Consider the following 19,706-nt stretch of genomic DNA (forward strand, 5'->3'; position numbering starts at 1 on the left):
GGGCGAATCGGGCGGGTGATTGACGATTGATCGGAGTCGAAGGCTGGGCGACGGGGTGGAAGGCGCGACTGGGGTAAGGTGGAGGTGATTGGAGGAGCGGCCCGTGTTTGTTTACCTCCTAAGCTGTCGATCCTTCCGTTTCAGGGTGTCGGCTGGGAGATTGAGATCTTATCGATAATCTCCTGACCGCCGTCACGTCAGCCCCCAACAGCCATGAATCGAACCTGCAGTAGTAATAACAAGGTGCGGCGAGATCAAAAGCCCATAAACAAACTCAGAAGATGATAGACCAAAATAAATTAATTGAATCAAGCATCAATACCACAGAGTTTAGAATTCAACATATAATCAACGTCAAAGCAGCGGAATTGATTCAATTGCAAACATGCAAAGCCACAAGAATACCCATAGCTAGATTTCAGCTTTGACTATAACTTGGCGAAGATCTCGTCCTCCATTTCAGCCACTTTCTTAGATTGCGCACGAATATCGGCCGGGGCGAGCACCCCAGTCTCGCAAACATAGCTGGTCACGTACTTTGCTGGGACCCACTCAAAATAAATGTTTTTAATGGCCACATTTTGCTCCCTCAGAAAACCTGATTTAGCTTTCTCGTCCAATGGCCATGCTTCAGTGACTTCGGAAACATCATTGTTTTCCTCGCCGTGCTCATGAATCTCCCCAGGCCCTGCAATCTTCTCCACTTCGGAAAGGACAACAACCTCCACGTCGGGCCTCGCCTCTTTGGCGAGCAACGCTGCTGCGAGACTCCCAATTTTGTTGCTGACATCTCCATGCTGTGAGATGCGATCGGCTCCAATGAGAACAATGTCTGCGTCCTTTGCCATAAGAGCCGCACTGACATCAGTGCCAACCTCGACGTGCAGATTTTTAGTAAATTGTTCACCGCACTTTTGTAAATCCGATAGCAGCGATGATGCAAAAGATACTCCTTCGAAATTTGGTCTTGACTCCATAATCTTCAAGTCGATTTGTCGCGACGGCTTCTCCAGCAATGCAGCTTTAACGCAGTTCCGGATAGTTGACGAAGACGAAACCGTAACAATGGTGACAGGTCTCTCGCCAAATTTATTGTCCAAATAATCCTTGAACGCCTTGACTATTTTGTCTGCACTCCGTTGTCGTTCTTCAATGACATATTTGAGACTTTCGATGGCACGCGTTCGAAAGTCTGACACATTCAAAGTTTGGTTTGACACGTGCGTCTTCTTAACAGATGCCAAAGCAGCCAGCACCGCGTAGTTGATTGCAGCGCCCATACTGGGGCGGCCATTCTTGGCGATATGCCATCCTGCCAATCTAAGGCTCCGCCAAAGTGATTCAGCGGAGTCTGAGTGCGTAAAGTCATCACCTTGCAGAGCTTCGAGCAAAGTCTCAACACCTTTTGTCGCCAGCACTCTTGCACCATTTTCATGGTCTTCTTGAAGCGCTTGAAGCCCAGCAGCAATATTTTTCCCTACCAGCACTCTTGAGAGACTGGTTGGTAGATGCGGTACAGTATCGTAAGTCTTCACCTCCTCTGGAGGCACATATCTTGAGTCCGTATGCTCCCAATCAATGACAACTGGCTTCGCGCCCTCTTTTAGGAGAAAGGAGAATGGGTGGATCGTCCATTGAGTATTAATACTCTCATCTACTATTGTGAATGGTTTTCCCGTGCGCTGATATGAGAGCTCTTTCTCGGTGAGCCCAGTTTCTTCCTGAATCTCGCGCCAAGCAGCTGCGAGAGGGCTTGGATCAGTGGGATCAATTCCTCCTGAGCAAGCACCCCATTTGTTCCTTTGGCATGAAATGCTTCGTTAGTACAACGTGAAATTTATTTGTCATTGAAGTTATAAAAGGTTTTCAAGTAACATAAGTATTCATCAAAACCAATTGATGCAATAGCTATAGGAGGGGTAGCTTACTTATAGGTATGGACCTTGTCACTCCGCTTGAATATCAAGACGTTGAAACCATCGGGAGAATTTGCCGGCTGGCAGATGAAAGAAGAAACAACTTGTCTCTCTCGTCTCCCTGACGTCTTTTCGCGTTGTTTTCGATGCTCGGACATATTGTATTGCGATATGCTGATGTGTTTTCTTTGATAGATTCCGGCTAGCGGAGCTCGGAGGGGCGCCTTAATCGATAAACAATGATGCAATAACCGTTTCGGGCGGATCAAAGGTTCCACGGCCGCGTATCGGTACCCAAACGACATACCTAGGGAATACTCAACAAAGCAACATGAGGATCACAATTTAACAATGGGGAATATCTTTGTGCAATTTTCAAAAGATCTTCCAAGTAATTGGTATATGTTCACTCGTGGAACTTCGCTATCTACTAAAAAATCTCCGAAATCGGCTATCAACCAGGCTTCAAACCTGGGAGATGCAATTCCTGTGCTTAGAAGTGAAAGGAACGTGCCCACAAAAAGAAAAGGTTTTTGACATGCAATTCGCGAAAAGCAATAGAATGGGAAAGTATAAATTAAGGCAAAAAAAAGATGAAGGGAAAAAAAAAACATGCAACAGCGGGGATTCGCTGGTCGTCACCGACCCAACTACTAGTCCGCCGATCTGAGGCTTATGTATGGCAGAGCGGACGGGATGCCCAGTTCTCCTCAGTCTATGGTCGCATGTACTAGAATTATCTATATCATGGTATATATGCTGTAATAATGTGATCCAGACCACCGTCGTAAACTCATTGCGCATTATGACGGCAATGTCATGCACGTGTGTGTAGCCCGATAGATATACCATGAATTCAAACGATGTGATCGGGTGTGGTTCGAATCGGATTACGAATAGACCACTATACCTAGGATGGGTCACTCCAATCAAACTGCACTTCCCAATATATCCTTTGCGGCCTCTTCATTTAATTGTTGCGTGATATGCCCATCCAAGCCACGGCCTCCGGTGGGATCAGTGCCTTGAGCTCTGACAGCTTCATCCACATCTGTCATTTGAGTCAGCCTCGAGTCTATCCCAGTACAACAATTTGAAGCAGTCTGCCTTTCTGCCTTTCTGCCTTTCTCTGATTTTCTTTCTCCTATCCATATCCTACCAGGGGCCGGGCCACATTACCTTGATATTCTTTACTGCTGCCGGCCCACCGACTTAGCTTTTCCTTGCGAAATTCGCCAAAGTCCCATTCCCTTTTTTCTAGCTTATCCTCTCCTGCGATCCAAATGTACGTTTCTGCCTCGAGGGCTTCGCCTTCGATATTTCCCTCACCCGACTCATCGCCAATCTTCGAAAGAGCCTTGACTGTTACTGGTTTTCGAGCATATTCGTCGCCCTCAAAGACATCAAGTCGCCAGACGTCACTCTGAGAGAGGCCACTAACGAAAGTTCCTCGAACTGTATGCCCCGCATCAGGGAGAATAGCAGGGTAATCGCAATTGCGAACGCGATGACGGCAAAAGTCATGCAGAATAGCGGGCTGGATCATCAATTGTTGAGTTTTCGACTCCGGCGGGGTTGCTGTCCCAAAGCAAACGCGATATAAGACTTCTGGGGCCATCTCGTGGGGCATTAGCATTGATCTTGTTTACCATTTAAAGGTTGGAAACATACCAAGGTCCCTGAGGAAATTAGCTTCAGGCTCAAATTTCAGTAGTAATGTTATCACTCACCATAAAAGAAGGCATTGTGTGTAGTTCTCGTCATTTTTTTTTTTTTTCACGTCGAGTCAATTGCTATAATAGTAGAGTTATTGATATTCAATGCGGATGGTGTTTGACGAGGACTGCGTCGAGAGCTGGGTTTAACTTTCCAGATAAGCATCCTGAGATAAGAGCTGAGCGCTAACTAACATCATATCGAGATTAAGTATGCCCAGGCAGCGCGGTACCTTTTGATCGCTAATCTCCCGTCAAGTCGCCTATTCAGAACTGGGGGCACTAGTAACATTGTTTGGCATCACTTATTTCGCAGTAATTTCACCGCACCGTATTTGTAGACTGATATAACTTGATAATCTATTTCTCTTCTCTTTTTCCCTTTCCCTCATAATAAAACAAATTTTTAGTATTATATATATATATTTCTCTAGAATCTATTTTAGGTGAAAATTTAATACAGGCTGGAATTTATTATTGTTTCGAGAATTATTGATTCAATTATTCTCTCATATAAGCATGCAATTGGCCTGAAACAACATTAAAATTAACAAAGACTACCTAGCAAACAAAGCGCAAAAGTCCCAGCCATATCTTTTAATCTCGACATACAAATTGACTAAGTTCTGAATTTTGATCGAACCCTTCATGAACGCGCTGCGAAGCACATCACGTCTTCATATAGCACCCTCGACTTTAAAGTTAGGCGGCGAGACTCGGGAACTCAGACTTCAAAGTTCGCCAGCCTGGAATTGGGTCGAGGTAACGAATGACCCCTGTAAAATTAATCAGCCTATCAGTCATCTGGTGGTATGCAATCATCAGAGTGTAGAAATCATACTTGGCTTGATCCACATTGGCTGTGTAATTTCGCTATAAGGGTGATAGTAATCCTTGTTCATTTGTATCTAAGAATGCACAAACAATTAGTCTCGGAAAGTTTATTGACTGACGCTGAGCTTGAAAGCATCACGAAAGAAACTCAAAGGCTTTATACTGTCTTCTTACCTCCTCAAACCACTTTCGATCTTTCGCCCAATACTCAATAAAATGAAAAACCCCAGGGTGATCTTCATCCCTGAATACGTGGAAAAATATAAGTTCAGACTCCTTTGCGCAGCCCTCGTAACAAGGACGCATTGCAGCCAAGAATTTGTCTGCATTGGAAGGGTCAACCTCGACGGTCACGAAAATGGTTGTTTGAGGTGATTTGGTTTCGTCGGCCATTTTTGATACAATAAATTATATATCAATTGGTTCGATGACGATGATGCTCGCGAGGTTTGAGGCACTTGTACTTCGAGACGTAGGAGTTGCCTCTATATATGATAATTTTCAAAATACAAACCACCTGAGATTGGGCTTGATCATCCAAGGATTAATAATTATATTCTACACCCCGCTCGTCCGTCCAATTGACATTGATCCAGTTTACCTTGCTCGTGCTGCGACATATAAAGACGCCGCCAGTTATTCTGCCCCGCAGTCCGCAGTATATCCGCGTTATCCACATCGCAAGCCTTCTAAGCGCAAAGTCTACCAGTCCATTTGCCTGAAAGGGGAAACGGCTAGCTTCTAATGGCAAATGGTCTCCCCTGCACGGTCACCGCCCTAACCGACCCCAACGGGATCTACGTAGTATAGCCAGGGTAGCCTTCCCAGATCCAATGTGGGAAAGGAAAACTTAGCCCAATTGATTCTCCCCCGGAACAAAAGTACGTCTCTTGTACTGTTCGCTCCATAGACCGTCAGAAAACACTATTCTGCTCTTCTAGCTTGAGGTTTTGCCCAAAAGACAAGCATAGTCTACCGTATTTGAGACGAGAGACCAGAACTTAGGCGCTATCAACCGTGTTGTATTATTCATGACACTCGAGGCATGTGACCAGCCCTCTACCCATTACTGGGCATTACTAGTTGCTGCTTCAACATCACCGAAATTTAAGGGAAATTGTGCTCATTCTACTGTTAAATTCGACTATCTTCCCGGCGATGCAACGAGCGCCTCGAGTTTGCAGTCTCAGGCTTCGGGCTACACATCAGTGAACATGGGCTATCGAGGTGCTTGGAACATTATCTACCGAGGTTTGGGCAAAGTGCTCTGCTCTCTAGATTGTGACGATGGCTAACTCGCTGATGAGGCATCCTGTATCTCTATACTGCCAAAAACCAGAATATATGTGATCCCCGAAATGAGGAGGACGTAAAATATTGGCTCGGGGTTCTGCTCAACCAGCCGTCCAGATTTGCACTGCCAGAGTGCATACAGCCATTCCCATTACCATTGCATGTTGGGTTTGATTGTGTGAATACACTCGATATGGATAAGTCAATCTTGAAGGCAAAAACATGGAAGGAAATTCAGTACAAGGATCCCGACGACCCTCAAAAAAGCACTATGCTCTCCATAAACATTACACTCTTCCATATCCAAATCAAGTCGCAAAATGTGCATATCAGCAGGTCTATTGACTATAGAGATAACGGTGGATTTGGCCTGGACAAATGTGTCCCTGTGACAATGGCCAATGTTTCCACTCTGCATTCAGATGCATTGGACAAGGAGCTCGTAAATTTGTGCCATCCGACACCGTTGGGTCTCTTTCGGCAGCAATTAATGGTTGACATTGTTCACCGCTGGAGATCATTCTTCAACGATCACGATGCATGGCGCTCATCCTGGGTACTCTACCAGACCTTGTGCGAAGCACTTCTCCGGGTTGCTGCGTGGGACTTTGAGATACATAACGATCTTGTTGAACATAACTTGTCTAATTCACCGCTGAATCGTCCTGCGTGGAAGACAAACCCCACTAATATTTTCTGGTTCCACCGAGTCCTCATCGTGTTATGTCCAGATGCATCAAATGATCAATTGTCAACACAGGCATTGGATGACGCAGCATCATTCTTGAAAGGAGCCACAGCAAAGGTAATTTTATTCTCTCTTCCGAGCTTTGTGGTTGCTACCATGAGCCCCTCCAAGGTCGAATGTTCGCAGGCATTCCAACTGCTAAGGCCTTACTCTGATACCAACTTTGATCATTCCTCACCATTCAAAACAATGACAGATGGCCTGCATCTTTTACCTCATATTTTTGCATCTGTTGGCTGGAGGGGGACAAAGTGGTCGGGGATCCAGAATTATCACCTTCCCATTGAGGTGTGGGAAAATATCTATCATTATTTAGATACTTGTACGAGGAGGAGGTTTGCACAAGCAGCGCCTTTGTTCGAATATATCTATTATTCATGTATTTCAGACCTGCATGGTGTCAGGACAGTGGGGCTACCCCTTCAGCGTTGGGATCGATATTCGAGGCACAGCATCATAAAAAAGAATGGGTTGAACGGAAAGCTAGCGTCGGTACAAAGGACAAGAGACCGCGCCTTGTTTGCAATCTATTTCAGAGGGCTTTCTTCGGGCTTGGCGTACGCAATGAGTTTCGATGCATAGGAGCCGCAGCAAAGATATTTGGAAGGGTTTCTGACACGATCATTATTCCCTAATTAAACGCGGAGAACAGCACAGGGATTTTTCCATTTGATAGCACGATTTCTGTCTTGTGTGATTCTATATCTGATCTGCTATCCAGCCCCTATACCAGAAACCGTTCCCCACGACTCAACGTTCCGGTGGCATATCGCTGGCTGCAATGTACCGAAACATACCATCAATGATACCAACGTGATCATCATCTTTAAGATTCCAAGCTTTCCATCTGTCGTAGCCTGGTGGAGCTAGTGGCACCAAGTGGTTGTGATTATCTGGCACGGATCCTCTCCACTCACAGGCATGATACTCAAAGAACTTAATTTCATATCCCAATATAAGGATAGCGAAGCAGCGATCAAAGGGTGACGCATTAATATGATCAGCCGCTGCATTCGACAATTGTTCCATCGAAGCCAGCCAGGGGTCGGTAGATTTTTTACATTCGACAAAAGCATGGTCTCGAAATCCACCTGTCTGTCTTATCAATTTCAACACAAGAAGGTCGGGCCGATTATCCCCTCGGCTCTGCTCAGGAGCGATAAGGAAACCATCATCGAGCGGAAAATAGTAGCTCAACAGTGCAGTCCCCAGTGCTTTCGTCAAATATTCCGGTGACTCGTTATCGACCTGGTTTATCGCTGCATTAACGGTTGGGTGACTTGGGTAAAGTCCATTTGGCGGCGGCATCACGGCGACCTCTGTGTTAGCTGGGGCATGTTAGACATAATTGGCTGGTAGAGGTATAAAAGCCAAAGGCATTTATTACATCCAAGAGGCTGACGCACTTGTTTTGTTGGGCCAAGCAACGCGATCAATGCGAAACAAGTATGTGGCTGACGAATTTCAAAATTTAACTGTAGATTCTATGTAAAGATATGTACGGAGAGAGAATTTGGTCAGCTATTTGTATGGAGGCGTCAGGAGCAGTTTCTACCAGTGATGCGGGGTAGACCGGGGTCTGTATACCCTTCATTGGCCAAGTAAGTCTCTGGAAGCCCACGCAGTTCCAGAAGCATGAATGACACTTTATAGCCAACCGTGAGTCAAAGTAAGATATGTGGCTACCATCATTGTTTTTGTATTCGGCTTACAATCTTAAGACATAAGAATATGTCGAGCTCTAACACCCAGGGGAAAGGACTCAAACTTTGAGCTATTCTAATATTAGATAGTTTTTTTAAAGTTATTATTAGCTGGAGTTCAATATATAGTCTTTAATGAAATGCAAAAGTGCATTATAATAATAGTTACAAAATACAAGATCAAAAACGCAACCTGATCTACAATTAACAATAATATAGATCAATAGATTCTAGCAGGCTCTACAAGGAGAGTCAAGCATGTAGTTTATTATGGTAACCATTCAAGCAGTAGCTCTTGAAGTGTACTATATCTTGCAAACTACTCTACTATATGCATAAATACTACATTTGTTATTATTATACTTGTTGATAAATACTATAGCCTTTAGGTTAAAGTAGTACTTGTAAGGTCATTTATAGTAGCACGTTATTCTGGATTTGTAATGGCTGGATTACGTTCAATAACAATAGTGCTGTTAAGATGTACTAATATAGAGCTGTAGGTATAGGTAGTACATAACTTTTTGGTTAATTAAAGCAGCGGGTCGATCCAGCTAGGAGGGTCTCTAGGCGGAGGGCTGTAGACCTCGTTAGGGTTGGTTCTCTCGTCATTGTTGCGGAGCGTTGGTGCTTTATGTGCCATACGACCAGACTTTTAGAATTGGATTGTTCAGCAGCACAGAAAATGAAATCAAACATGTGCTGGCTAAAGTGGAATATTTTCTTCTTCTCTTGTACTACTCCTCACATGAGGACTACAAAACTGACCATGTTTCTGCACAATGCATCTGATCTACGATGGCTGCCAAATAATCTTATCAGATCTATTTTCATCCCGAGCCGGCGTGGCCCCTGACCCACAACGGTTTTCCATCAACCGCTAAACCTGGTCGGCAGCCGGGGAAATCCAACAACAAATCTCAGCGCAACAGCAATATTCGACAAATACCATGCACGCGCAATAACATTTTCCGACAGCGATTCTGTCCCATTGCAATTAGGCCCCAGCCTTTGACACGACTCTTTATTCTTCACCGCGCTCAACGGAGCCGCGGTGCTCGCTATCTGTCAAAATGGGCATCGTCTCCTACCTAATCACAAATATATCTCCGCTATTGTAAGGTTTTCAACCGCTGTCGGGGACCTGCAGAAGAAGAAACAAAATTAACGCCACGTTCCCGATAGCCTCGTCATATCCCCAATTACAAGCTATTCCGATCAAATATGGAGCATTCACAAGACGCGCACATCGCAAGGTTTCTCACTTGACATTCCCCTGATCATGCTAGTCTCATGTATTCTCCGGTAAATTTATCTCCTTCTCCACCATTGGGCACCACATCTTTCAGAATTCTAGTCAGCTAAAAATCCATTGGGCCATTTTAGAGTATTCTTCTGGTTCGGTTCGCGCTTCGACACGGCTCTTCTCGTCCAAGCCCTAATCATGATCGTCATGCAAATCATGCTGCTTCATGTCGCGCTCACGCACCGGCCACAAGCGCACCACAAGGAAGGTGTTGCACACACCCCCTTTGTTGGATCGCGAGAAGGCGATATGCATGTCAATAGGCCGTACAACTTTTGGCAATGGCGCTCGAGACGCCCATACTGGTCTTTTCTGGGATATATGACGGTCACGCTGATTGCGTTACAAGTCATGATTGGAAATGTTCCCTTTTACGTGTCGTTAGTGGGATACCTGGGACTTGGAATTGAGGCCATTCTGCCGCTGCCGCAGGTATTGGCGAACCAGAAAGCGCGGTCTTGTAAAGGTTTCCGCTTCAGCGTGCTGGCAAGCTGGCTGCTTGGTGACGTGATGAAGATGATGTTCTTCTTCTTTGCGGAGTCGAGTATCCCCTGGCCGTTTAAGATGTGTGGTCTTTTCCAAATGGCCTGCGACTCGTTCTTGGGGCTGCAGTACTGGCGCTTCGGTGCCGGACCGGGCGCAGGCGTACCGGCCGGCTTAAACGTGTCTTCTCCGGGCCGCTGATGGCGCCGTACCCTTAATTCCTTTTAATTAGAAGGGCGTGTGTTGTCCATAGCCCATTACATGTATTTTTTCCCCCAATATGTGGGCTTACGGGAACCTCGGGTTGACGGCCGGATCTGCCGGTGACCCTGCCTCTAATGGTTCCCGTTCTTGACTGGATAGATTAAACCTTTTAAAATAGATGATTCAATAATATACTTTTGACCGCGTTCGGGATACTTACATGAGGTGCTATATAGCCTTTCTAGTGTGATACAGAACTGTTGCAATCACACATGCGGCGAGCCTCTTCTTCGTTATATATACAATAGATTACTCAATAAACTATGGTTAAACCACTTTATAGTTATAGAATATTTATGGAATCTGACAATAATTTCATATTTGGATTGATGCTCACCGGCAACGATAGAAGTCTAATTGTTTACGGAGTATATGGACCTGGGGAAGGTACAGCCTCGCTAAGGGACAACATTATGGGTAAACCATCCCTTGGAAAATGGATATTGCGAAAGCCACGAGGCGACCTTGAACAATTGCTGGTACAAAGTGATTGTTCGGTCTAGCTGGTAGCCTCTGGAACTTTACGCTTATCACTTGTGTCAAGCCAGGCGAAATGGTGGCAGCATTGGTAACTCGTTCAGCTCTGCTGGCTCACCGGCATGTACGGCAGTGGAAGTGCTGTCAGAAAACGCCTTCGTTATGGGGTTGACAGGTATCGACTGTACTCCAGGAAGCCTTGACTGAAGGCTGTTACAAGGAGCGCCTGGATCTTTCAGCTGCCAATTACTGATATATACCCTTGCACTCCTGTTACCATGCATAGCCACATGCACCGCCTCAGCCTTGTTACACATGTTCAGCTTTTCCCCCGTCCTCTGTTTGTAAACCTCCTGAAAGATTTCAACAAAAGGATTAAATTTCAGTCGATAATACTTTGGTATCATCAATGATGGACGCAGGCTTCGGAGCCATTGGCGTCGTTTCACTTGCTTTGCAGCTGATTGAAAGCATCGACAAGATACAGAAGTTTATCAAGTCCCTCAAAAAGGCACCCGAGCATATTCGCTCAATCAGTGGCTCTCTGGAAGATATATCCGACGTCTTGGATGCCATTCGGGAGGACCAGCTTGTGTATGAGGGAAACAAGAGCATAAAAAAGGCCTTACTCAGATGTGAAAAATGCATCAACGATATACGCACCATTATCGAGACGCTAGAGCCAGGATTTAGCTCGACGCATAGAATCTCCCGTGTTTGGACTGCGATTCAGACTTCGAGGGCTGATGAGGACATACAAAAAATCGAGCGCAGGCTGGAGGCGGCAAAGACTACATTGGGGCTAGCACAGAACAGTTCGCTGAAGTAAGGGAATGCATAGCCTTTCTTATTGCACCCCAACTTACTCAAGCCGAATGTGCCGACTGCTGAAGCTAACAAGGATATTCCTAGATCGCTGATGATTGTGCAGCATCAAGAGGTGTTGAAAAGGATTTCACCGACAGACTCTTTGAAAGCGCGCGACGCGACTACCAAGGATATTATTGTGTCCTCTCACGGCAGCGAGCAAGGGCATCTTCAAGATTTTCGAAATGAGATTGACCGGATTAGCAGCTCGTGGGCGCCATCCGTGATGGGCAATCAATTCAAGAAACGACTGATGGCAGTAGTCGAACAGACGGTGGAAAAATGCTATGGCAAAGATATTGGGGCCGAATCGAGCGTCGTCGAGATATACCCCAACGGTTGTCAATCCCAAGTTGATGATATTGAGATTCGAAGAAAGAAACAGCGGACTATAAAGCAACGGACATATACAGAAACGCACACCATGTTTGGAAGATTCGAATGTGAGACGGTTGGCTACACACAATCGAAGCGACGAGTGGCCGAACATCAAACAGACACAGAAGAAGACAGTGGGCTGTCCACGTCTCATACCACTCGCTTCAGATTTGTCCCTTCAGCCTGGTTGAAATTCTTCCGCATGAGTTGTGTGATAGAGCTTAAGCTTTCCAAATTGGATATAACGGGCTGGACTAGTACGGTAAAAGCTTGGAACGTAAGAATACCTAAGCCCTCGATAGTTGAATTGCAGCTAATGCCGATCACAGCTTGTATCGTCAGATTCCGAAATATTTCATCTGTGTAGAGAAGGCGACGTTAAAGGTATTCAGACGCTATTCAGCAAAGGACTTGCTTCGCCATTTGACGTTGACCAGAATGGATTCACGCCTTTGCATGTTCGTCACTCAGCACTCGGAAATGTCAAACAAACAAGCTAATTACGTGATCAGATATCTGCTTTCCATTATAAGCAAAAAGCGACGCGATTTCTCTTGCAGGAAGGCGCAGACTGGACGGCGACAACAAATCGTAAATATTCTTGGGCGTAAGTCAGATATCCAACTTACAAAGAATATTTATCAACATATCGCTGACATATTCACAAAGGACACCGTTCGCTCATGCGCTAGACCCTTTTTTACCTCACCAGATTGCAGATTGTACTCGTTCTACACCGCGGGTTAGGCTCTCAATATTGAACGAATTAATCTCGTTTTCTGATGGCTTAGAGGAATCATTAACGACTAGTCCTCTCTCGCGCTTTGTTTTACAAGCATATTGCGGAATGGTTCTCGCTGCTTTGAAAGATCTTCATCCACGTCTTGACACGTCTCTTGCTTGGCTTATGAAAAGTATAAAACATATTGAAGGGGTTGGTCACATATACATTTCTCAGGCATTGGCCGAATGCCTAGCATTCGCTCTGTACCACGAGGGAGCAAGATGTGATGCCTTGGGTGCTTTGGAACTTTGCGACACCTTGACAGTCCAGCAGTTTGTGCTGCAGTGGATATCAGGATATGATCCTTCGTGGGTCAATTACGAGGAGACAGTGACCGAGAACGTAAAAATTCGGCCTGAGATAATCCGTAAACTCATCAGAAAGTGTGGGGATCTTCATTTCACATACAATCAAGTTATCAGCAGTGGACCTTGTTGTGGGAACACGATACTGGCGCTTGCACTCTCGAAACGTATCTACTTTGACAGGTTCAAATTGCTTCTGGTCCGGTCCGGCATCTCGATTGAAAATTTTGTGCGGGACGCGATCCCTTCCCTGGGACAAGGCTGGACGGAACAGGCTTTACTGTCAGTGTTCTCGGATGAAGATTTAACTGAAGGCCACAATAAATGCGACGCGTGCGTCCCAAGAAGGTTTGGTCTCGACCTACGCAACTTTCATTATATATCAAGATTGGAACGACACAAGAATGGGGTCAGAATCGATGATTGTTTTTCAACAGCAACGGAGATGAAGCAACGATTACGAATAGACACTGAAGATTTCCTCGCTCGAAAAAATCTTTCCTGGCTTTATTGGTATCATCAAGTTAGAGAGATATTCGTAACCATCGACCCGAACACAGTAGCCTGTATGTGTTTCATGAGAAAGACAGTATATGCTATGGATAGCGGGACATTACGAGCAATGATTCGAGATACCATTATCTACGAAAAGACTGGCTACAGCTTTCTCTCACCACCAGGTAGTCCAAAGCTAATTCCAATCGTCAAGCTTTGCCATCCCAATGACGACAAGACCTTTTTCGACGACGAGGAGAGCTCGCCTTTCTTGTTGGACATTGACATCTATCAGCCAAGCACCGGCTCCTTATTCACCCTACTTTTCGAAATTGTCATTCGTTGTCTCTTGTCATTCAAATAGCAGGCCCTCTTTATTTCAAATTGTTTTCTGTCCAGCTCTTACTCTGAACTTTTTTGCTCTTCCAGACCAGCCAGTCGCTACCTTCAAAATATACAAGCCACTCTTTTATAAACTTTCCGTTCCGTCTTCCGATTGCAATGATTCCGTCCCATTCTGACACTGTCCATCTCTTCATTCCAATAGATTTCATGTTTCGACTGGCCAAAAATCTAAACGAATGCAAAGTCTGAGCAATCCTACTGTCCTACAATACTCCACGAATTCTTTTCAGCTATAGCATACATACACGGCATAAAACATACAATGCACGGTACATGGTATGTGGTATACCTTACCAAGTCACCGATAGACTATAGTCCATAGACTCTATTGACTATATAACCCTAAAAACTATACAATCTATCAAGACTCAAATCACTCTAGACTTGAATTCAAAGACTATTATCAAACAAAGCATCAGAACATAGGACTGTACACGTTGTTCTATAGACAGTAAATTATCTTTCTCAATGGTACTTATTGTCAGTCTGACTGAGTTACCATGCCTTGTAAGTCACAGAGTAGCATTGACAATTGTATAGTAGCAAATAGGCATATAGACAATACCTATAGCTACCTGTGACTCCTTGCCAAGCATATAGCACACAGCATACTGTTCAAATTTTACTTTTCATTGGCGGAGCCCAGGAGCGCCAGTATCCGTGTTCATGTATGAATGCATACATTGATGAGTCTATGAATCCGCTTTCAACGTCTTAAGACGTTAAACCTCCTCATGCAAAGGATATAAGTCCTCCAAGCAGAGACTAATAGATCCAACATAAACGACGCGTCAACGTCGGTACCCACTCTCAGTATAGCGCTCAGATGAAGCAAACAACCAGCGTATGTGATACTAGTGTAGTAGTGAGATTGAATTGATCTAGGCTTTCATGTTCAGATCAAACAAGTGATTTATTGGAGTCTTGGAGATAAATCTATTGAATTGTATGGCTAATAAAAGCAATAACAGACGTCATGGTATATTGCTCATTGAAAAAAGAAAAAGGGTGCCCAAAATATGTAAGAGATACGGATTCATAAATGGTCAATCACATGAGCAATGACGCTGATAAGCCAAGAAAATATCCTCGAGAGAAAAGGAAGAAGGAAAAAGGTTTCCCGAAAGAACAAGGTTTCCGAAAGAAGAGGAAAATCAAAGCAAAAGAAATTTTAAATGTTAGGCTTTTGAAGCAAAACAATCGCTCAAGCGTGCAATGACGAGAGACAAAAACTCCATTTCAAATGCAATTCCCGAGCAACGAAAGAAAACTCCTCGCTCATGCGAACAAGAGTAGTATGAGTAAACTCCAAAAATACGAGGAGAGAAAAAGAAAAAGAAAAAGAAAAAGAAAAAGAAAAAAGAAACACCATTGGCGTAATTCAATGCTCTGAGCCTTGCGAGCTTGGAATGACTACCCGCATGCGCTGTCCCTGCTTTTTTGCTCGTGGACTACTTCTGAGCATCGGGCTCCCGACAGAGCGCGCTGGAGACGGAGTTCGGGCCACTTCCACCCTTGTGCTCCGTGGACTTTCGAGCCGTTTATTGGTATCACCAGTGGAAGGGCTGGATTTTGCAGGGCCTACCCGAGTGATGATCAAAGAGTCTTGCGTATCGCCCTCAAAGCCGGGAGATTGGGGCTCATCTGGACCACTTCCTGAGGCACTAGGGCTGGGTTTGGAAACTGCAGGGTTGTCTAGCCTCAGATCTCCATGATAAGCTGCTGTGGCGATTGATACGTCGTCATCCTCACTTTGGTCTTCAGAAGAGAGACCCTGCCTTGCTGAAGCTTCGGCCGACGGGGACTTGCTCGAAGTGAAAGCCTTTGCAGCAGCCCCACCCCGATCAGTCTTGTTCGCCTTCGCAATTCCCCGTTGAGCATCCCTCTGCTCCTTGTGCAATCTAATGATCAGCTCGAGGATTTGGAGCCGCATTCGCAGCGCATTCATTTCCGGCCAATGTTCATGCTGATCATGCCTTTTATACTCTTCATTAATAATCTTGTTGATAAATTGTCGCGGTTCTTGGAGAAACTTTGTGATATAGCCCAAAAGAAATAGTCCACAGTCACACCAGTTGTTTTGCGTAGGGATACCCTTAGCTTTAGTGCCCTGATTGACTTCAACCTCAAGCTGTCGTTTGTGTTTCCCTTCCTCGGCGAGGTATCTCTGGAGATTGCGTATTGTAGGGTTATGTGGAAGGTTGAGCGAATCCAAAGTAACGATGCGAGGACTAAAATTTAAATACATGAGTGCGCTCGTAAAACAATTTTGAGCAATTTCACTTACACTGTTGTGTCTTTGACCAAAGAGGGGCCCTTTGCTTTCTTATTCTTGACGGACTCTTTGGACGCAGCAGTCTGTGCTGAAGAGGTTTCATGTCTGGTATCCTGACGAGACCGCAGAGCACGAGACCCCTCTTGGCTACTCCCAGCGTCGTCGACTGATCGTGGTGATGATACATCCTCTTCAATTTGCCCGATCCTCTGAGCAGGTCGTGGATTCAACAGGACCGGATCATCATCGTTACTGGGACTTGTCCCTCTGCTTTCTGATATGCTGAGACGAGCGACCTTCTTCTCTGTTTGATCCAGATTAATTCCGAAGCGAGATGTGCCAGATTGGCTGCTTTGAGGGGGATTTGTGGCTTCTAGATCGGGTTGAGCTTCGGGTGCTATCTTTCCAGCATCTGCACCTTCGCAACCTCCCTCATTGGATTCAGGGTGCAACTTCCGTTCGAGGTTCGGAAGATTGACGATGATTGCGGTGTACCAGTGAGCACTAAAATCATGAGCATGTTGCGAGCAATTTCAAAGGCATCATCATACCTTTCATTTATGGGAACAATCAGAAAATCATAATTGAAGATATCCACCTTTGAAGTCCACCGCTTCACAGCATCATAATTGATCCGGCCTTTCCCACCAGTGGTGTTGGTCAGACTAGCGTAGAAATACGTATTGAAGAAATACACGCATTTCGCTATTTGCGGATGATTTTTTTCCATTTGATATTCAAGGTACCTCGACAAGGGTCAGCTTGGTCATGGGCCCTAGAAACGCTTGAGCTTACCGGAGATAGAAAGATATGAGATTATCATTCAAAAATTGTTCATCATCCAGCCGGTCTAAATCTTCAAACTCAACAGTTGCCTTTTTTGGGCCATCAGGCGGATAGACAAGGGGCCTGTTAAATGTTAACCAATATCAAGACTCGTTTGGCCGATGCTCACGCATACCTTTCCCATGTTCCACGCTCTTTGTAAGAATTGAGTCTTTTCCTGAGCTCAGTTCTGATTTTTGAATTAGGCGATGCGGGTCTCCCTTCTTTCAATTCCTGTTGAGCTTTCGATCTTGTCCTTGGCAAGCGAGTTACGGATTGTGGAGGACCAGGGGAATCCTCAAGCCGTCGAGGTCCTTCACTTCCCTTTTCAGTCAGGGGTCGCATTTCTTCGTTTGACGAGTTGTCGCGACTCTCGGATTCCCGCCTCTGGCGTTTCGAAATAGTTGATTCTATATCTAAAGATTTTCGCTTGTGACCTTCTAAGTCGCTTAATTGTGAGACGGATCCGTCACCGCTGACTCGACCCTGTCTCTGCTGCGACTCTAGCTGTCTTTTGAAAAGCTGATCGATAGAGGTACTGCCCAATGAATATTAGTGAAAGAAGATATAAGCAAATGTATCAGAACCTTACCTTTCCATTTGCTTTACTTTGATGGGGTTTTCGTAGATCCTCATCTGCTGCATACACTCTACGGCTTTTCTTTCCGAGAGAAAGTCAAGCAGGACTGGCTCCACGGATGAAGGGGTTCCCGACAGGTGGAGACATAATTTGGAACTTCCTTCTGCCCAACGTATACGCACAATTTTGCTCAGTGAGATCGTGGCCAAAGTGTGCAAATTTGAGCCAGATCGCTGAGTTTCAATACGTATTTGCTTATTTTCACGCCCAAGCCGCAATGTGCATTGTATATCGGTATTGGCGGGGCCAAAGGCTTCCCCGAAAGCTCTACACATTTGGAGGCGGGCACTCCAATCCTTGTCGCCCGAGGTTGCTGCTTTTCCACTTTTGGCCTTGCCAAGTTTTGTTTGCCTAGAAGCAGTGAAGTGCGTCGGCCGAATATCACTCTTCGGAAGATCAAAGCTACCATCGCAAGATGAGGGAGGCCCTGAAGCGGATGATTTGTTTGGGCCAATTGTCCTTGGAGATGAGAGTGGTGAGCCTCTGTGTAAGCCTACGGTATTCTCGCCGCAAAGCTCATCGGGGCTGTCCGCCGTTACCGAACCATTGTCAGATCGGGTTATTTTCCGTGACTGGCGAAAAGGCGTGGCTGCCTGTGGGTAACGGCCTGGATTGTGGAAACTTTCAACGTCTTTACTTTTGGATGTGCCTTGCTCGCGGGACGTTTGCTCCAGTTCTACCTCCTCGGTTTCGAGTGATTCTTTCGTAGACGAAATGACATTGCACTCTTCGTCCTCGCCAGACTTTCTTAAAGAATCCCTCCCCTGTTTATTTGCGAGATGTGGTTGTGCTGCCTTCAAGGAATTTGCCTTTAATCCAGTCTGGTCCGAGTCGACTGACGAGACATTGAAATACGGAGAAGTATTTTGCGAAGTCCGAGCAAAGCCAGAGGCAGCCTTTCCTGCCCGCGGAAGATCTTGCGAGGTGCTGAACCCTTTGTTCCGCGGATCCACCATTTTCTCGACCGTTGAATATTCTGGAACGAATGACAGACTTTCCCTCCTCAGCTTGAGGCCTGGGTTCGTGTCATACGTTAAGCAGGAGACATCCTCTTGCTTCGAAGGGACTCTCGTTGCAGAATGTTGGACCGGCACATCATCATCGTCCTCCAAGGTGACAATCTCCGGCCGTTTTGGCTGGTTTGGACTTGCAGCTATAGCCTTGCTCTTCCTCTTTGTTGCCTTGCCCTCTCTGGAGCTCGTTTCCAAATCAGAAATCTTGGTTTCCTCAGGTCGTTTCCTTTTTCCCAATCCATCTCGCGAAGAGCCATATGTGATCTGATTTCGTCCTGAGGGCGGAGAAAACGGTCTTTTCCCGAGAGTGTTTCGTGGTACGACAGACCCATGAATAGGTACAGTACGTGCCTTTAGGAAGTTAGCAACGGAGAGGGGCATGATTGAGAGAGTCCTCACCGAACGAATCATCGAAGATGATTGGGGATTTGGCGGTTGAGGTTTCATTATTCGCACTGCGTCCGACGGATTTCTGCCCGGAGTTAGACATGAGTTGAAGCTCGCATTAAGTGGACGGGATATGAGTACTCATAGTCACCAAAGAGGCGCTTTTCGTCTTCACTCTTTGGAACCACCTGACGTTTTGGCGGTGCTCGGTGGGACACGGATTGCCTATGATGCTTGGCTCGTAAAATTCACCCTTGCTAAAGCAAAATATACACAGCTAAGAGGAGGAGTCACCTTTGCAAGCCGTTCTGATTCCCCTCCGTGGGGCCGGCCTGGTCACTTTGGCGGGCGCTGGCGTGGGGCACGTCCGAATTATTACTTCTATCCTAGAAATTCACCGTCTCATCATCAGACAATGGAATTAGCCGAAAGGCGGAAATCGTCATTGCGAACGAACATTGTGCTGCTTTTTGCCCCCTCGGTCATCCTGTTCATGATCGTGCTCTGATCCAGGTCGACCAGTAAAGACACCTCTTACAGCGGCCAAAAGCCTGCCACCGGGACTGTTGCTGGGCATATTGGGTGTCAGAAAC

At 45.7% G+C, this 19,706-nt stretch overlaps 9 protein-coding genes across 9 annotated transcripts; 3 read left to right on the forward strand and 6 right to left on the reverse strand.

Annotated features, from left to right (window-relative positions):
- Positions 1-362: 362 nt before the first annotated feature.
- On the reverse strand, positions 363-2,096 carry L228DRAFT_285043 (nagb/rpia/CoA transferase-like protein). Its single transcript, XM_018336296.1, has 2 exons — positions 1,929-2,096; positions 363-1,800 (listed from the first exon to the last, which is right to left on the reverse strand). Exons 1-2 carry the CDS (start codon positions 2,072-2,074, stop codon positions 429-431), a joined length of 1,518 nt encoding a protein of 505 aa, XP_018185879.1. The 5' UTR covers positions 2,075-2,096; the 3' UTR covers positions 363-428.
- A 653-nt stretch (positions 2,097-2,749) lies between these two features.
- L228DRAFT_250000 (hypothetical protein) lies at positions 2,750-3,730 on the reverse strand. Its single transcript, XM_018333217.1, has 4 exons — positions 3,647-3,730; positions 3,588-3,595; positions 3,096-3,534; positions 2,750-2,967 (listed from the first exon to the last, which is right to left on the reverse strand). Exons 1-4 carry the CDS (start codon positions 3,678-3,680, stop codon positions 2,846-2,848), a joined length of 603 nt encoding a protein of 200 aa, XP_018185880.1. The 5' UTR covers positions 3,681-3,730; the 3' UTR covers positions 2,750-2,845.
- Positions 3,731-4,049: 319 nt separating this feature from the next.
- On the reverse strand, positions 4,050-5,108 carry L228DRAFT_285045 (hypothetical protein). The gene is made up of 3 exons (XM_018336297.1): positions 4,640-5,108; positions 4,473-4,539; positions 4,050-4,407 (listed from the first exon to the last, which is right to left on the reverse strand). Exons 1-3 carry the CDS (start codon positions 4,856-4,858, stop codon positions 4,334-4,336), a joined length of 360 nt encoding a protein of 119 aa, XP_018185881.1. The 5' UTR covers positions 4,859-5,108; the 3' UTR covers positions 4,050-4,333.
- Positions 5,109-5,343: 235 nt separating this feature from the next.
- Positions 5,344-7,172, forward strand: L228DRAFT_25977 (hypothetical protein). The gene is made up of 2 exons (XM_018334194.1): positions 5,344-5,716; positions 5,773-7,172. Exons 1-2 carry the CDS (start codon positions 5,497-5,499, stop codon positions 7,086-7,088), a joined length of 1,536 nt encoding a protein of 511 aa, XP_018185882.1. The 5' UTR covers positions 5,344-5,496; the 3' UTR covers positions 7,089-7,172.
- On the reverse strand, positions 7,147-7,868 carry L228DRAFT_250004 (hypothetical protein). Its single transcript, XM_018333218.1, has one exon. It carries the CDS (start codon positions 7,812-7,814, stop codon positions 7,257-7,259), a length of 558 nt encoding a protein of 185 aa, XP_018185883.1. The 5' UTR covers positions 7,815-7,868; the 3' UTR covers positions 7,147-7,256.
- A 1,270-nt stretch (positions 7,869-9,138) lies between these two features.
- Positions 9,139-10,362, forward strand: L228DRAFT_25991 (hypothetical protein). The gene is made up of 3 exons (XM_018334211.1): positions 9,139-9,326; positions 9,395-9,514; positions 9,596-10,362. Exons 1-3 carry the CDS (start codon positions 9,283-9,285, stop codon positions 10,197-10,199), a joined length of 768 nt encoding a protein of 255 aa, XP_018185884.1. The 5' UTR covers positions 9,139-9,282; the 3' UTR covers positions 10,200-10,362.
- Positions 10,363-11,095: 733 nt separating this feature from the next.
- On the forward strand, positions 11,096-14,341 carry L228DRAFT_250007 (hypothetical protein). The gene is made up of 5 exons (XM_018333219.1): positions 11,096-11,564; positions 11,652-12,261; positions 12,314-12,442; positions 12,497-12,591; positions 12,654-14,341. The coding sequence occupies exons 1-5, from the start codon at positions 11,152-11,154 to the stop codon at positions 13,930-13,932; spliced, it is 2,526 nt and encodes an 841-aa protein (XP_018185885.1). The 5' UTR covers positions 11,096-11,151; the 3' UTR covers positions 13,933-14,341.
- A 932-nt stretch (positions 14,342-15,273) lies between these two features.
- On the reverse strand, positions 15,274-16,662 carry L228DRAFT_26043 (hypothetical protein). The gene has a single exon (XM_018334259.1). The coding sequence runs from the start codon at positions 16,219-16,221 to the stop codon at positions 15,355-15,357; it is 867 nt and encodes a 288-aa protein (XP_018185886.1). The 5' UTR covers positions 16,222-16,662; the 3' UTR covers positions 15,274-15,354.
- Positions 15,973-19,527, reverse strand: L228DRAFT_26047 (hypothetical protein). The gene is made up of 7 exons (XM_018334262.1): positions 19,255-19,527; positions 19,126-19,198; positions 17,666-19,077; positions 17,210-17,611; positions 17,044-17,157; positions 16,800-16,994; positions 15,973-16,752 (listed from the first exon to the last, which is right to left on the reverse strand). The coding sequence occupies exons 2-7, from the start codon at positions 19,171-19,173 to the stop codon at positions 16,257-16,259; spliced, it is 2,667 nt and encodes an 888-aa protein (XP_018185887.1). The 5' UTR covers positions 19,174-19,198; positions 19,255-19,527; the 3' UTR covers positions 15,973-16,256.
- Between the last annotated feature and the right edge of the window lie 179 nt (positions 19,528-19,706).

This window comes from Xylona heveae, assembly GCF_001619985.1.
Source record: "Xylona heveae TC161 unplaced genomic scaffold L228scaffold_10, whole genome shotgun sequence".
Classification (NCBI taxonomy): domain Eukaryota; kingdom Fungi; phylum Ascomycota; class Xylonomycetes; order Xylonales; family Xylonaceae; genus Xylona; species Xylona heveae.

Bases quoted from the DNA above. Each gene is read 5' to 3' on its own strand.
- L228DRAFT_285043 (XM_018336296.1), bottom strand. From the start codon at position 2,074: ATGTCCGAGCATCGAAAACAACGCGAAAAGACGTCAGGGAGACGAGAG. The intron at 1,801-1,928 runs GTAAGCTACCCC...TTCATGCCAAAG, and splicing joins GACAAGGTCCATACCTATAA to GAACAAATGGGGTGCTTGCT.
- L228DRAFT_250000 (XM_018333217.1), bottom strand. From the start codon at position 3,680: ATGACGAGAACTACACACAATGCCTTCTTTTATG. The intron at 2,968-3,095 runs GTAATGTGGCCC...CTCAAATGACAG, and splicing joins CAGCAGTAAAGAATATCAAG to ATGTGGATGAAGCTGTCAGA.
- L228DRAFT_285045 (XM_018336297.1), bottom strand. From the start codon at position 4,858: ATGGCCGACGAAACCAAATCACCTCAAACAACCATTTTCGTGACCGTC. The intron at 4,540-4,639 runs GTAAGAAGACAG...GTGCATTCTTAG, and splicing joins ATCGAAAGTGGTTTGAGGAG to ATACAAATGAACAAGGATTA. The intron at 4,408-4,472 runs GTATGATTTCTA...TTAATTTTACAG, and splicing joins GCCAATGTGGATCAAGCCAA to GGGTCATTCGTTACCTCGAC.
- L228DRAFT_25977 (XM_018334194.1), top strand. From the start codon at position 5,497: ATGACACTCGAGGCATGTGACCAGCCCTCTACCCATTACTGGGCATTA. The intron at 5,717-5,772 runs GTTTGGGCAAAG...CTCGCTGATGAG, and splicing joins TTGGAACATTATCTACCGAG to GCATCCTGTATCTCTATACT.
- L228DRAFT_250004 (XM_018333218.1), bottom strand. From the start codon at position 7,814: ATGCCGCCGCCAAATGGACTTTACCCAAGTCACCCAACCGTTAATGCA.
- L228DRAFT_25991 (XM_018334211.1), top strand. From the start codon at position 9,283: ATGGGCATCGTCTCCTACCTAATCACAAATATATCTCCGCTATT. The intron at 9,327-9,394 runs GTAAGGTTTTCA...CGTTCCCGATAG, and splicing joins ACAAATATATCTCCGCTATT to CCTCGTCATATCCCCAATTA. The intron at 9,515-9,595 runs GTAAATTTATCT...GGGCCATTTTAG, and splicing joins CTAGTCTCATGTATTCTCCG to AGTATTCTTCTGGTTCGGTT.
- L228DRAFT_250007 (XM_018333219.1), top strand. From the start codon at position 11,152: ATGGACGCAGGCTTCGGAGCCATTGGCGTCGTTTCACTTGCTTTGCAG. The intron at 11,565-11,651 runs GTAAGGGAATGC...GGATATTCCTAG, and splicing joins GCACAGAACAGTTCGCTGAA to ATCGCTGATGATTGTGCAGC. The intron at 12,262-12,313 runs GTAAGAATACCT...TGCCGATCACAG, and splicing joins GTACGGTAAAAGCTTGGAAC to CTTGTATCGTCAGATTCCGA.
- L228DRAFT_26043 (XM_018334259.1), bottom strand. From the start codon at position 16,221: ATGTATTTAAATTTTAGTCCTCGCATCGTTACTTTGGATTCGCTCAAC.
- L228DRAFT_26047 (XM_018334262.1), bottom strand. From the start codon at position 19,173: ATGAAACCTCAACCGCCAAATCCCCAATCATCTTCGATGATTCGTTCG. The intron at 19,078-19,125 runs GTGAGGACTCTC...AACTTCCTAAAG, and splicing joins CATCTTCGATGATTCGTTCG to GCACGTACTGTACCTATTCA. The intron at 17,612-17,665 runs GTAAGGTTCTGA...TTCATTGGGCAG, and splicing joins AAAGTAAAGCAAATGGAAAG to TACCTCTATCGATCAGCTTT.